General features: G+C 41.4%; 1 protein-coding gene across 1 annotated transcript; it reads left to right on the top strand.

The window, feature by feature from the left end:
* Positions 1-241: 241 nt before the first annotated feature.
* Positions 242-3,696, top strand: rtn4rl2a (reticulon 4 receptor-like 2 a). Its single transcript, XM_034687934.1, has 4 exons — positions 242-398; positions 966-1,192; positions 1,352-1,585; positions 1,778-3,696. Exons 1-4 carry the CDS (start codon positions 341-343, stop codon positions 2,636-2,638), a joined length of 1,380 nt encoding a protein of 459 aa, XP_034543825.1. The 5' UTR covers positions 242-340; the 3' UTR covers positions 2,639-3,696.
* Positions 3,697-16,546: the final 12,850 nt, after the last annotated feature.

Here is a 16,546-nt window from a genome sequence, read left to right on the forward strand (position 1 = left end):
TGCGTCGAGAAAGTCTCCTCCTCTCACAGACCCTGAACGCGCGTATCCAACCAGTCTTTACGCGCGTAACAAACTCTCCAAGAGAATCCCCCTGTGGTCGGGCCCGCCCCTTTCCGTTTCTTGCCGCCCTCACTCATTCATGACCCTGGTTTGGTGACGTAGGAGATTCCACGGTGCCCACTGCCGTAGGCAATAACGGGATGCTTGAGTATATATGGGACAGTGGTAGCCATCAAACGGCACACTCTCAGTCGCTCCGACTCGAGAACCAGAGCATCAGCGGAGATAGCAGGCTTTACTTTGTCCTCTTAGGCTAACTCGCTTTGGGCTTTGGTTCAGGATGGAAACCTCAACGATTTCTCGGAGCCGACGATGCTCCATCATGCGCAACTGCAAAAGTAAGTTTTTCTTCATTATCCCGGTATTGGATACCACATGGACACTACAGGAACATAGACCTCATGCTTATTTCTTACATGTGCAACTTAAACTAAGTTTGTAATCTAAGACTGCTAGTTACTACTCCAATGTTGAATGTAAAATCCAATTTGGGTATACTATTGCACAAAATGAAAAGAAGAAATTCAAGTTTTCTTATGAAAATAGATTATTATATGCTTACCATTAGTGAAATCACAGGATTTTAGATGAGTTGGAAGCACTTTTTAAAAGTTGTATTTGCTGTTGCTTGAATATTTGTTAGATTTTGCTGTGCGTAATGGGTGGTCCACATGTATGTAGTGCTGACGCTTAAACTTAATTTATATTGTTATTCAAGAGCTATTCTCAGCTTAAATATCATGGACAATAATTCAATTCCAGCTCATTTAAAAAATACTTTAAAATGTGCACTTTAACTCATCCGTTTGAACTGTGCAAAGCTGAAAATGGATGCTTTAGTGTTGGATGATTTCAGCACCTCCGACAGCTCCCCCTTACCTGCCTCTCTCCCCGCTATCCTACAGGCGGTCTCTCCCTCTGGTTGGTGGTGTGGCTGGTCCTCGGCAAACCAAGTCCGGCATCGGCGTGCCCGCAACTGTGCGTGTGCTACCCGACGCCGATGACTGTGAGCTGCCAGGCGCAGAATTTCACTGCCGTCCCGGTCGGAGTGCCCTATGAGTCGCAGCGTGTATTCCTCCAAAACAACCGGATTACGGAGCTTAGGGTTGGCTCTTTTGGCTTCGGGACTCAGGTATGAAAGGCTTTGGAGAAAAAGGCAACGTTGTCTCTTAATTTCTGAGCAATAAAAGTTCTTAATTCATATATCTTTCTTTTCTTTTCAAATGTAAAGTTCAGTCATATTCGCTGAGAGAAATAAACACAGATATTTTCATGTCTCTTCTTGCATCAGGTTCTGTGGCTGTTCTCCAACAATATCACGTGGATTGAGGCAGGGGCCTTCAGTGAACTGAGGGACTTGGAGGAGTTGGATCTGGGGGACAACCCCGGGCTCCACCGGCTTGAAGGGGGAGCCTTCCGTGGCCTAGAGAAGCTCCAGAGCCTCCACATGCACCGCTGCCGGCTCACTGCCCTGCCCCATGACATCTTCCACAAGCTGTACAGTCTGCAGTACCTCTATCTGCAGGTAGGGGCGCTGAAGAGACACACAAAACACAGCGAGAACTCTAAATGCTTTCACTCATGTACAGACTCATGCAGCCACCCACTCATGTACGTCACATAGTATCATCAATTTATAGCTACAAACATAACAAATCCCGATTATGTCTGTTATTCTCATGCTTAACTACTGCTCTTCTGTTCCTTTGTTCTACAGGAAAATAATCTCCACTTCTTGCAAGATGATATCTTTTCTGACCTCATCAACCTGAGCCAGCTTTTCCTGCATGGCAACCGTATCCGCACCCTTTCAGAGAATGTGTTCCGTGGCTTGGTCAACCTCGACCGCCTACTCCTCCATGACAACCGCATCAGGCAGGTAAACCGCCGTGCCTTCCGTGACCTCGGCCGTCTGACCATGCTTTTCCTATTCAACAATTCCTTGGCTGAGCTGCCCAGTCAGACCCTGAGGGACACGCAAGGGATCGAGTTCCTCCGCCTCAATGCTAACCCCTGGTCCTGTGGCTGTGAGTCCCGCCCCCTGTGGGAGTGGTTCCGTGAGGCCCGTGTCTCTTCCTCTGAGGTGATGTGTGCTTCCCCTTCCAACCGCCGTGGCCAGGATCTCCGCTTCCTTCGTGAGATGGACTTCGCCCTTTGCCCCCTGCCCGACCCAGGCTCCATCGCTGGCTCTACAACCACCACCTTCAGCACCAAAACTCGCTGGTGGTTCCACAAGAACAAGCCCCAATCATCCATGAAAGGTGTCTTCGAGAAAGCTTCAGAGACTGTTAAAGCTGGTTTGTACGGGAAAGGCCCGTCTACAACCACATCAGTAGTCAAGTATGAGTTAGGTGAGGAGGAGCTGGCGCTGCCCAAACTCGACCCAGAAGAGTACTGGGCAAACTACGGCAATGAGGACTCAGGTGTTACCCTGCGATGCTTCGAGCTTGAATGTCCACCTGAGTTTGACCTGCCTCCATCTTCCTCCTCTCCCTTATCCTCCTCGCCATCTTTCCTTTCACTACTAGCCCTTTCTGTTTTCAGCCTCTGCCTCAACCTGAACCTACTATTCGGCTGAATCTGACTCTTAGTTTCTAACCCTTTCCCCTTTGAGCCTGTTTTATAGGCTGTGGGGATCCCTGTTAGACTCTACACACCCCCTTTGCCCGCTTTGCTGTTTGCCAATCCTCAAGGCCACAGCAAGGGAGATGGGGGGGACGGTCAGATTTTGAATCTACCACCTACAGGGCTTAACACTTTTCAGGGCTGCAAAGAGTTCTTCAGTTGAGATCATATTTATCTACAGGTATGGCTTTCTGTGTCTTACCTGTATGATGTCATGATTCCCTGCAATCAGGGCTACGAGGGCTGAGTCCATCTCTAATATCAACACAATTTGATAGCAGTTGTGAACAATGTTTTCAATTCTGTCACCTCGACTTAGTTTGAACTACTAGTGCTAATAGTACATCTGATTAACTGGCTGCTACCAGTACTACAATTACTGTTAGAATCATGCACAGTAATGACAATACTGTAACCACTTAAAGTGTCATGTAAATAGCAATGTGTTTTTGTGAGTGTTCAAACTGATATCTGTGATCCCGCACTCTCATTTCCATCTTAAACCAGGGTATACTTTAAAGGTTAGTAGTCTTACAGGACAGAGCATGCTACATGGCTCTACAAAGAAAGAGAGAGAGAGGGGGCCGCAGGGACATTAGAAGAAAGGAATTGGAGAAAACTGAGAAGAAGTGAGAATATTTTGTCAGAGAAACAGGACTAGAAAGAGGAACTGAGGGAACGAGGGAGGGTGGGGTCAGTGTTATTGCAGCAATAAGGAAAGAAGCAGCAAGACTACAGAAAAGCACTCTGAAGGACAGTGCTGTCAGTAGATGCAGCATCTACGGAGGAGAAAAGTAATAAATCCACTCATCGGTTGTCGTTCCATCCATCCTTCTCATCCACTATTCTCTGTATGGTGTCGCTTGCGACGACCGCAGGGAAAGATTGCTTCCTGTCAGGAAGCCAGAGATTTTGCTTTTGGATGTCTTTCTGTGACATATGATATAATTTGTAAAAATGTTTGATGAAGATGAATTTCTTGATATAAAGGTACACTGAATATTTCCTGAATCATGCTGTCTATTACACTTTTTTGCAGAATTTATTCAAAAAAGGAAATAAGGATGATACACATGATCCTTTTGTGTGGAGGGCGACATTTGCAAATCATAAATGTGGAGCAAAAGACAAAAAAAGCTGTCAAAGAAGTAGACAGAATGCAACCAGTTAACTAATTGTGACTAAATCTGACTATAGAGGGGACAACAAGAACTGATGTCACAGGTAGAAGGCGCTCAGCCTATACTGTGACGGACATCTGTCTCTGTGTGTGCACATACAAGAGGATGAATGGATTCACAAGCTGGCATCAAAACAAAAGTCAAATACGTCATTGAGTTTGTCACTCCATTGACTCATCGGTGGGCGATGCCAGATGGATAGAAGAGGCGCAAATTGGCCGATTTGTAAACACACCAAGAGAGCAGTGATAGTCTGGTGACTGTCTGAGAATGAGAAAAGTAGGGGACAAAAAAAGAACCATATACCAACATAGAGACAGACTGGTGGACATAATGAGAAGTGATTGAGAACTGGTCTCACATTAATCATCTATGCTGCAAAAAGGAAATATCCTTAGCATGCAGAACAAGTCATCCTTGTTCTCCTGCTGCAGTGTTGATCCATTCCTCCCCTTCAAAACTAGTATCCACACGGCTCTGTAGGAGCAAGTCTTTGTAGGTGTGCTTAAGTATGGTGACTTCTTTTCCACCTTCTTTCTGTTTGCCCGCCTTTCTCCTAAAGCTTTCCACATCTCCCAAGGGCAGACAGAGTATGGAAGGAGATGGCCTCTAGCTCCAATTGAGGTGATCAGGGCAAGGCCATGATGCAGTAGGTGTGAATGAGTGGGAGGCATTGTCAGCAAGGCACACACACACACAAACAAACCCACTCACAAAGCCAGTTAGCCTTGCCTCAACACAAACAATGTAATATGATTTTCTCTCTGTGGTTTTCAGATTTACAGAAACATGCTCACTGATTGGTGAGGAATTAAAAATGGAGGTCGTCATAATTAGAAGAATGACTTTGGGAAATATTCAGTGTTTTGCTGCTGTTAAGTATCTTATCAAGTCTGGTGGAGGTCAAACTGGGCCAGGGTGCTCTCCAGTGACCATGACAGTGAGGTCACTTTCAGATGACCAAAGTGCCAGTTATACCACGTTCCCCTTGTTCCCTTTGTCATTGTACATGTTCTGTGTTTTGTATTTGAGAAAGAAAAACTATAATTCTTAATGAAAGATTGGAAAATTTGTTATTTATTTTTACTGTAAAGGAAAAATGTTGTTAAATGATGCAGCATAAATAAAGAATACATTCATACTTGTTTAACAAAATGTGTTTCATTTTATGTCTTGGCAATTGTCCAGTCAAAGAACCAAAGCAATCAGAGCACTGATATGCACACACCCCCACACAAATTCATGGACACACGGACACACTTGCAATTGTGTAACTCTTCCAGGCAGTAGTCCATCTTTCTCTACTGAGCAAGAAAATCAGCCGAGAAAGATGGAAAACAGGAAATGTGGAGAAGAAAACAGAACAAGGAGTGTAAACTTGATTACAATTCACAGACAAACCAAGCAGAGTGATCCTAAATGACACAATGCTCAAGTGACACAATAAACAACAACTGTTACTTCATTATGATAACAAGACATCATGAATGAAGAGACGACAGTAACAATAGCAGTGAATCATGGCACACTGCAGGGAAAATGGAACAGTTTTGCCACATATATGGAAATGCCCTTAACAAATGTAAAAATGTACATATTATTTCAGATAAAGGGGCGTTTTTTTCTGAGTTTTCTTGCACCAAATGTGATTCCTTTTAACAAAGAAATTAGAATAATATTACCTGCTATTCCAATGGGTTTCCAGACAACAATTTTCATTTGGCAAAATTTGAAGTAAATGCTTAAACAATGCAAATTCAAAAACTCATGCAAAAAGCTGCCAAATGATTGACAACTGTGATTTTCAGGAAATTATATCTGCATAGGGGTAAAGACAGACTTTAAAGGATAAAATCAATCTCTGTACAAGTCAAAGTTATTTCAGAGATTGTTGGTTCCAACAATAATCCCTTCTGCTCATAATGCTGTACCTAAATAATTGGGTTCCAATTTAAGTGAAGGCAGAAATAAACCAGCATCTTCTGTGCAAAAATGTTAAATATTTCACCTTTATTTAACCAGGTTGGTCCCATTGAGATTAAAAGTGTTTCAAGGGAGACCTGGCAGCTGCATGAAATCACAAAGTTATAGACACAGACACAAAGGGAACCTAAGTACTCTTCCCAAGCACTCAGATTTTTCAATAAAAGAGAAACTATCTAGAGGTCAGTTGTGCATCTAAGTGAGCTTAAAATAATGAAATCCTATAGAGTCTGCTTCAAAGTCTTTCATTTTGGACTTAAAAACATTTACGACACCAGCTCCCTGAGATTCAAGTTATTCTGCAATACATTACAGACTGAGGGTGCAGTTGTGCTTTATGGACACAGAGCATAAAGAAGTCATTGGGGCACAATAAACATAGTCCAGCAATTTTCTGTGTGATAATAACAGATAGTGTGGTAGAAGGCCAAGAATACCTTACAAATGAAGGTGTACCAATGTTACAGCCTATACGTGTTACAAGATGAGAGATGGCCATCCAACCCAGGGGTACAACTCACAACGGTGAGTCATCAGAGCTTTACAATTAGTAATTAGCCTCAAGGACACATGATAAGCTGTATCAATTATAAATAGACATTGAGCAGAGGTGTGCATATACAAGAGATCACCATAATCATAATCCACAACAGGTAAAGAAGTTGCAGCAACAAGACACCTTTTTACATTAAAAGAGAAACATGATTTGTTATGAAAATAAAAACTCAATATTAGCCTCAGCTTTTTAACCAAGTACAGCACATGTTGTTTAAAATGAAAGGACTCGTTGAGTTGAAGAGAGTTATGAATTAGTACAATAAACGTCTGTATCACTGAAAGACAGCCACTTGTTAAAGATAATTACCTCTGGCAATTCTGCCATTCAAAATCAGAAAGAAAAGTTATCCTCAGGCATTAAAAATTGTAGCTAATGCTGGCATATCTTTTAGGTTGCACTAAGGAGACATGCTCACTTTGAAAATGCTGTGATTGTGATGCTTAGCTGTAATAGCGTTAAATGGCTAAATGTTAATGTTCACTATCTTCCAGAATACATGATAGCTGCGCAAAATTAGAAAAAAAAAAAGAATACCATAAGGCTGACAAAGAGGACGATACAGTCTGGCATATAAACCAAAGTATTGGATGAATTAACAGTAGATCACCAAAGAACAATTTTGATAGATCAAGAATATTTGTGCTTAGTTCCATGGCAATCCATCCAGTGGATGTTGATTTATTTCTGTCTGCTCTGTTGCAAAGTTGCAGGCAGACAAACAGCAGAGCCAGGCTACTATAGAAACAATGACAGATTTAATTTCCAGATAGTTTCACTTGATAAAATAACCAAACCTCAGTTTGGACCATTTTTTATTGTGACTTGTTCTTGTTCTAAGAATGTCCACTGGTAGCTGTTAACAGATGGTTGTCATAACCAGATTGAACAATATGCCATACAAATTTAGTTTTCAAATGAAAATTCTTAATTCAAGGCGCAAGAATGAAATGAAATTATCACTTTACTTCTAGAGGTAGACATCACTAAATCCTACCACAACAAAACAAAACTATCTGTTTGGACACATTTGGGATTAGAATGAATAATTTGCACTCTTGTGAAAAAGTAGTTTTTGATCTTTTTTTAAGGGGATAACTTTTTTCTTTTTCTTTGGGAAGTGATATTGTATGTGGTACTGGTCTCACTGGTCAACAGTAAGTGTATTACCCACATTGAAGCTAGGCTATCAATCGCCATAGACAGGTTCTTATAAGAAAGTCTCAACAAAACAATGATGCCCATGTGAATGTACACAGAATACATAGAAAACAGTCTTAGTGCTTTCCTTTTCAGTTAGAGAGACACTTTGTTTAAGCTGTATTTGTGAACACAGGACAGATGTGTTCCACCATCTGCAGCACAGTGATCAGCTGTTCATGTCAGCAGGCTTTGAAAGAGACTTAAAATACAACCAAACACAAAAAAATGAGTGACTCAGACAGCAACAATAACATGTTTACTGAAGACACAATACATGTTTTGAACTGGGGTACAGGGAGGAAGAACGAGACAGAATGGATCAAAAGAGAGAGTGGAGCAACTTCAGTGCTGACTGGAGAGAGGTGAGATTCTAAGTTACCTGGTTTTACAGATGTGTAAACTGTGATCTCACGCCCATGGCATGAGAAAAATACTTGCTACCAGCTCAAATGGCTGGCATCTGGCATCTCTTACCAGCCAGCATTTCCTGCCTCACTGAACGCTTCTGTTTTATTAACTTTCTATAATTTAAAGCAAGGTTGGTAGTCACAGAAAACTAGCATGAATTTGAATGTAGCATTTCCTTGGGACTCCGTCTAAGTGGAAATATCTTAACATGTTATATAGATACTATTAATACCAAATAGATACTGTTAGGCGTGATTGGTATCTCACGCCTCCTCTTCTTTTCCTTTCTTTATTGTGTACTTTCACTGGTTCACATGTGGGAAATGGGGATTGGGTAAAGTCTTGTCACTGGTTTGTCCGACACTTTCAAACTCACCCTTTTCCCGAGGTGCGCCCAAGAAGGTGCTTGGTCAACTTTAAAAGACGTCACGTGACTGATGTGATCAGCCGCAGCCTGAGATGTGAGGAGGACGCCGACAGATATAACCACAAAAAACTCAACCCCAGAGAGACCCACAAACTTTGGAGAACAAGTACAGCTTTTAAAACTTAACTCAAGAACAAACAAAAACTTGAACTCACAGAAGAAGAAGCTTGGGCTTGCCACTCACCGCCACTCCAGCTAGTGCACTCCAACAGACTGACGTGAAGGTGAGCTGACCCAGTCAATTTCTATTACTGAGAACCAGTCCTTTCCTTTCACACTTGTTTTTGTGTCACTATTCGTGTTAGGAGTGGGTACGAAATTAGTTCATACCTCTACTCGGGGCAGTCTGTAACAATACAATATAAATACTTAGTAAGATGACTTGCTCAGTATAGACCCTGACAGCCGACCCTACACACATACAGTATGTGATGCCCCTGTAATAAAGCTTAAACATTGCTGCAAAGTAAAATGCAAAGTATGTTTTGTATATAGCATAAACTTACACCAAGGATAGTGTTTGGTTCAGACTTTCTGTGGTATAAATGGCCCTCTCTGCAGCAGTTGGTAGCCTAGCTCTAGTGCAGGTTCTTTGACTGGATTCTCAACACAAGATGAGCCGACTGGGATCTCCTGAGGGTATTGATCTCACTATTGACTATTACCTTCCCAGAGCAACCCCAGCAAACAAAACAAAACAAAACAAAACAAACAAACAAACAAACAAACAAACAAACAAACAAACAAGCTATCCATTCAACATGACTGCTCAAAGTTGTTATGGAAACACTGCACAGATCTTTGATAAAGAAACATTTTTGTACTTCTACTTCACTGAATTATTTCACTTTGTTCAACACTTTGTCTCTTCCGGAACTCATTCTGTGAAGAGTGACAAAACAACACAACCAAAAACTGTTTCATTCAAAAGTCACAGACTAACACTGCCATAACACCAATGCACACACACCAATGCACACACACACACACACACACACACACACACACACACACACACACACACACACACACACACACACGCACACGCACACGCACACGCACACGCACACACACACACACTGGAAGAGTCACAGCTTGTCATGCCTATATAAGGATGAAACAGACCGCTCATCCCTCACATTCCCATCGGCCTCCAAGCTTTTGTGTGGTAGAAAAATTCCATGACGTGTCTTCTTCGTGAAGTACATATGAACTGTGTGGGGTACGATTGGACTACAGCGGTGTCACTCATCCAGCAGACACGGTCAGAGGCAGGATGGGAGTGAGTCTGTGGAAGCTACAGTTTGATGAATATTAATGGCTGCTGGTTTATTTATGAGAGAAGAGGGAGCTGAGCAGAGAGAGAGGGTGGTTGGTTCTTCTGAGCTTGATCAAGTGCGTCACTACTTTGTCACAATTTGCCTCCACCTGCTGGGCCCCCATCCTTCTCTTTTCATTTTCTCACTCACACAAACATGCATACAATATCTCACCTTGCCAGGCACATACGTGGTTTGCACATTTTCACCTTTTCATGTGTTCTGGAGGAGAATTTTGCAGGCTTTCAGGCTACTATGTAACACATCTGATCTCGTTTCATGTTTCATTAATGTTTTTACACATCTGCTCTGTTGGCAACTTTGACATTTGAGAATTTTCTACTTGTATCTGCACTCTTTGTGTGCCCAGTTCCTTCCCAAACATGTAACCTCCAACATGAGCTGTTGTGACTTATTTTTTCTCTGTTGCCTGTGAGTCTGTCCAATCTTTGGTCTGTGTCTTCATTTGTTCTAACTTGTTTTTGCCTTTTCTGAAATTATTTGCAACTATTGGAAAAAGCAAATGAGTACACACCCCTTTGTTTTTGCGTTCTTTTGATGGCCACTGGGAATCTATATGTTTTCAGTATCAAAGACTGCTTGCTGCAATGAGCCAACATAGGAGAAGGATCTTTGATCTGGTGTGCAGCACTGGAAAGCTGTTACTGTTGTTGGTGATGCTTGTTATTCTGAAGTTATGTTTAGAAATATGCAAATATCCAGAAACACATATACCAGTACACATACAAGAGGTGCATACATTGAACATGCAAAACAGAATGCAATGCTAAAAAACAAAATGCACCTTACTGTAGGTAATGATGTTAATGTTTCACTACACAATACGTAAGTGGTTCTGTTGGAGGCTGAGGTGGGCTCAGCTCTGTAATGACACACATGCATGAACATGACAGATATAACAGAGAAGAGATCCTGTGGTGATAGATAAAGAGCACAAGCTGTTGATTGTGGCGTGTGCGTATGTAACAAAAAGACAGAAAGTCACTGACGCCAATACGCGTGGAAAAAGAAGCACACGGTTGATGGAATGAAAAGAATTGGAGAATATGTATCAAAGAGAGTGAGACAGAAAGATAGCAACGAAAGAGGTGTGACGTTTGAGTCATGTACTTGGATCTCTTTGCAGCCAAGAACATTTGGAAGGCTTAAGTGTGCATACACACACACACACACGTGCGAACGCACCCTCATTGGCAGTGCATGGCGTTGCTGATACGCCACGAGAGAGGCCTACTGGGAGACAGACGTTCCTCATCGCGTCACTCAAGCAGAATCCACGCTCACATGCATGAGCACATGCACACCCACGAATATGGCTTGTTGAAAAAATGTGCACAAGTACAGTTTTTCAACAAGGTTACCCAAAAAGTCTGCATGCTTCTAAGTCAGAAGCACATGCTTTCAGTCTGTTTTATAATGCTTCAGAGGAAAGGAGTGCATTGTGAACTCTGCTGTGATCCTCTTCTACTGGCACTTATATTTGTACAAAATTATATCCATTCACAGAAATATTGACGCATGCAAGTCAAAAGAAAAATGAAAAGAGGGCTGAGTGAACCAAAATATGCAAATCCAAACATGCACCAGCACAGACACAGCTAACAGATGGAGATGCTCACATGCAGATGTCTCCACTGGATTCTGACATCATCTGTCACGTTGGTATTGAGCTGACAGCCAGAGAATAGAGGAGAGGGTGACGGAAGAAGTTTAAGAAGAGAGGTGAAAAAAAAGAACAGAAGGGAGGGCAAGACAAAAAGTGAACAATGACAAAGGGAGTGGGAGGGAGTGATAAGAAGAACAGGATGTAAAAACAATAGAGATAGGGGTGAAAGAAAACCCCAGTGGTACTGTGGTTTAAGACACATCAGTTACCATAAGTGACAATTAGCATATTTAACTGTCTGCAGTTAACGCCTGCTCTAAACTTTGTGCCTCTGTAGCTTTTCTCTCTGCAAAGCTCTCTTCACACATTACTGATTCTTCCTGAGTCATTATCGCCTCATAATAAACTAATAGTTACTGAACTCATGTTGTGAGTACGATCTACATATGTTCCTCTACCAGCTTCAAAAAGACTCCTCAAAGTAAATTACCTACCTTGCTCATGGGTTTGTATAAGGTACTTGAGAATAGCAAGTGCATTACCAACAAGGGATCCTGTCCAGCTGAGCCCCTTTGTGAAGAAATAGACTGGAGAACCAGAACAGACGCTAAGCAACCGCTAAAGATGGGGTCAACTCCACATAATTCAGCTAATTTTAAGTTAATGCTATACAAAAATCACCTGGTAATGTCTTCGGCTCTCCAGTTAGCACTAAAGTTACTACCCCTCCCTCTTTCCATCCTTTGAGTATCATTCCTCTTCTGTAAATGAAGTAGGACCTGAACAGCTGACCAGTGCGGTGCAGGCGGAGGAGCACACATGTATTGCATCCATGAATACAGAAAAATCAAAGCTTTCTCATAGCAAAGTAAAGTGCTTACACTTACACTGACATTAGCGTTTTTGGTTGCAGATTCCTCAAATTAGCTTAATTACATATAGAGTTGACCTCGTCAGCAGCTGATGATAGCCTAGTTTCTGTTTTGGTTCTCCGGCCTGTTTCTCAATAGAGGGGCCAAGCTAAATCAAAATGTTTCAGGGCCTTTAAGCTATTAAACCTCCACTTGAATAAACAGCAGTTTGCTACAAAATTGTTTGCATTTGTTCTATTGAGATAAGACTGATTCTTACCCTGTCTTTGTGTTGGGTCTCTGTTAATAATTTGACAGAGTACGGTCTAGACCTGCTCTGTTTGTAAAAGCGTCTTGAGATAACGTTTGTTGTGAATTGGCGCTATACAAATAAAGTTTGATTGATTGATTGATCTTACTTGGCATGTGAAACCTGTTGTGATAACTTCACTTATTATCTAACATCACAAGCTACAACCAAATGACGCCACAAGGTTAGCAGATCACTGTCTGTGTTTTTCTTTGTCTTTGTCTTTGACTCATGTTTTATGTTTTTCACCTCTTCATTTCCTGTAATTACATCTCTTGCTTGTAATCTGCAGCATTGAATGAAACTTTGTAATCATCCTTACATCTTCACACCTCTTCATGTCTTTCTGTTCAACTCCTCCTTTGTCACCCAGTTCTCCCTCCTCTTTTCTCCACTTTCTCTGCGTTCTTCTCTGTCATCCTCGGGAACACTCTGTACTGATTTACCGGTGATGACTGGCCTTGTCACGTAGGTGTCATCTCAGAAAACAGTCACTCATTTTTCTTTTGTACTGTTGTTTCTTCCTTTTTTCTACTGCAGTGCTTACTTAGGAATCTTGGTGTTATTCTTGTGTATCTTTAGTCATCTACTGTACCCAGTTGAATATGAGTTATTGTTCTCTTTACACTGACTAAATGCTTAGTATTGACACATTTTGAACATAAACCATGATATTTTCTTAAAGTTAACCACGTAGGGCTTTTTGCACTCTAACACAAACCTACATCCCCCACAGTTTTGTGGGGCCAACTCAACCGTAAGCCTGATTTATACTTCTACGTCGAATCAACGGCGTAGCCTATGTGTAGGTCCGCGTAGAACCTGTGCAGAGGCCTATGTACAAAGCCGATGCGCACCTCGTCCAAAATGTAACTATGCGTTGAATTGCCTCGGACCGCAAGCCCTGTGATTGGTCCACTCGGCAGCATTTCATTTTCTGGATTTACATCACTACCGGGATCCCCACACATCAGCAGTAAATCTGCCGTGTATCTAATCTCCTCAGGCATCTCGTCTCTATTACTGTATAGTAAGATTACAATTATCTTTAATTTAGTCATTGCTGTATGATAAACAGCAATATGTATCAGCTGTAAATTAATACAATATGTTTGGAATTGCTGTTAAAAAGTAAACAGATAAGATAGCCGGGCTGGAAACAGGCAACCAGACTATCGTAGAGCCCACACTGCCCCCAAACGTTTTGGGTGGAGTAATACAGCGTGACACTGACATATGTAGTGCTCACGTCCGTGTCGACCACTGCTGCGTAGGGTCGACGCATAAGTATAAACCAGCCTTCAGACTCACAGAATAGTTAAAATTCCCTGCAATCTTTCAATCACACACCCTAATATTGAAGCATCATCAGTTAAATGGTTTGCTGGAGATTAACCAAGAATGAATAACAAGAATGTCTGTTTGTCTGAACATTAGTATGTGGGTGGGATTCTTGTTATGTTATCTAACAAAACCTGAAGGGAATATCATCTAGCTCCAACAATTAAGTGACCACTACAAATGTTTTCTTTTTTCCCCTCTAATCATGTTTTTGAATTGGCAGTGCCTTCAACCTCAATGTCCATGAGCCCTTGTCACAGACGGTTACGGTTGCAAGGTCACAAATTTGTCTAGCGGCACTTCTGCGATCCTTTGATAGTGACAGTTAAGTTTGTTCTAAATTGGTCTGTGCACTTCATATTTGCTTTTATTCAGAGGAATCCTATTTCCTGTAGTTATCAGCTGTTCTCATCACCTGGTCATATATCAGATAGCGCAACAACACCCCAATTGTTAGCATATCATTTTGCAGCTGCCCATCATAAATATGTCTCTCTCTTCTTTCAGTTAATTCATTCATTCGATGTGTACGACCCTCCACCTCCCCATCACTGCCCAGTTTTGCAGCTTCATCAGCCCTAGATGACGTCTTCAGTGACCTCGCCATCGCTGCCCAGTCTTTGCAGTCCTTCAGCTTCATCAACCCAGTACAACTTTATCAAACACCTAGTCATTGCAGTTTTGATCAGCTCTCCCAGTCTTAACTTAGTCAAGTAACACCTGGTCCCTGGACAATGAATTACCTCACATATTCAGATAGACCTGCGTTATCTTCTGCTGTTGTCAAAACAAGCTAAAACAACTTGCTAGCTAAGGTTAACGTACTTCGAGGATTGTTTTTTCTTTATCCTAACCCTGCCCAGCAAAGAACATCATACTCTTTACCATCACTAAAAGGGTTTATAGAAACCAAGCCCTGTTGTTATATTTTAGATATTTTCTTTTAAATCAATATCTTATACCTGCCATGGATACACTGTTATTATTTGCAAAACTCTGATTGGTTCTAGCTGCAGCTCATGTCTAGCTCTGTAATTATCTAGTTCAAATCCAATAAACTGTGGTTCAAAATCAAAGAAAAAAATAATCACTGTGTATGACTCCAATTCAGCTGTAGACAACCGTAGCTGCATGACTAATGCTCACCAGTAAGCAGAAAAAGCAGCGGTAAACACAACTTGACCAGAGGCATGGCGGGGGAATAAGGAAGTGACGGAGCAGGACAGAAGCCTCCACACTTCAGCCCACTCGGCATAAACTGAACATCCTGGGCCAACTGGGATTTGACTCAGTGCAACAATCACTAGCAAACATAGCAAGGACAGCTGTTTCCCTGTAGTGTATGTTAGACAACTGCTACTGTCTTCTGTTCTCTTGGCTTCTATCCAGATTTTTTTTCTCTTTTTTGATCAGAGCAGATACCAAAGCATAAATGAATAGTCTTAGAATGAAGTAGGGTACACTGCCCCCCTGAGTTACTTTGGGATAAGGATTCACTTAGAATATTGTATGAAGAATTAGACAAACAGATTAAGAAGAGTCATACAGACTAACAACAATCATACAAATTTGGCTAACTTTAATAATGCCAGTTCATTCAAAGAGATAACAGTTATCACAATACCAGATTTTGAGCTTTGATATGATACTTATAAAAATCAAACAATTTCAAACAACTAATTTAGCCTTTGTAATGTAGCAAGAGCACAGCTGGATTATTCAGTGTTTCGGACCCGCAAGATGAGGCAGAGTTGAAAAACACAGAAAAAGAAACCCTTCAGAAAACAAAGTTAGTAACACACATAACCGGGGCATGAATTAATAAAAACAACAACAACAACAATAATAATAACAATAACAATAATAATAACAATAACAATAACAATAACAATAATAATAATAATAATAATACATTTTCAGGACATGCAAGGTCACCTTACAAATGTAACAATAATAAAAACAATATGAAAAAAAAAGCACTTCATAAAACAAACAATATATAATATGAAAAGAACACAATGAATGGAAGGGTGAAATGCAATACAAAAGGTACATTCGAGGAGGTTACAGAGAATATGCTGTTCTAAAAAGGTGGCTTTTGAGGCGGGATTTGAAATTTGGAAGAGAGTGAGTTACGGATGGTTAGTGGTAAGGAGTTCCAGAGATTAGGGGCTGCACGGCTGAAAGCTTGAGATCCCATGGCGGTAAGGCAAGCATAGGGTACAGTGAGGAGCATGGAGGAAAAGGATCTGAGAGTGTGGGTAGGTGTGTTTGTTTGAAGGAGGTTAGAGGGGTATGGAGATGAAAGGTTATGGAGAGCTTTGAATGTGAGCAGAAGTATCTTAAAGTCTATGCGGTATTTGACAGGCAGCCAGTGAAGTTGTTGTTGCTCACCTTACAGCAGCAAAACTCAAAACAGGAAGGTCAAGGGCAATCCTGAACCTCCTCTTACTATAATCTTTATTTAAGAGAATTTTTTAAGACACATTTTAAAAGACAAAAGGATGTCTGACACTCTTGTAATGCTGCTGTACAGAAGTGCTGCCTGTTGTGTTTTTTTGTAGTCTCATAGATGTAAGCATGTTTCACACATATCTTTCCAGCCTACATGTCTCCCAGTATTTGATTATGCTGAGGCCTGTTAGGTCAAGCTTC

This window comes from Notolabrus celidotus, chromosome 7, assembly GCF_009762535.1.
Source record: "Notolabrus celidotus isolate fNotCel1 chromosome 7, fNotCel1.pri, whole genome shotgun sequence".
NCBI classification, from domain to species: Eukaryota; Metazoa; Chordata; class Actinopteri; order Labriformes; family Labridae; genus Notolabrus; species Notolabrus celidotus.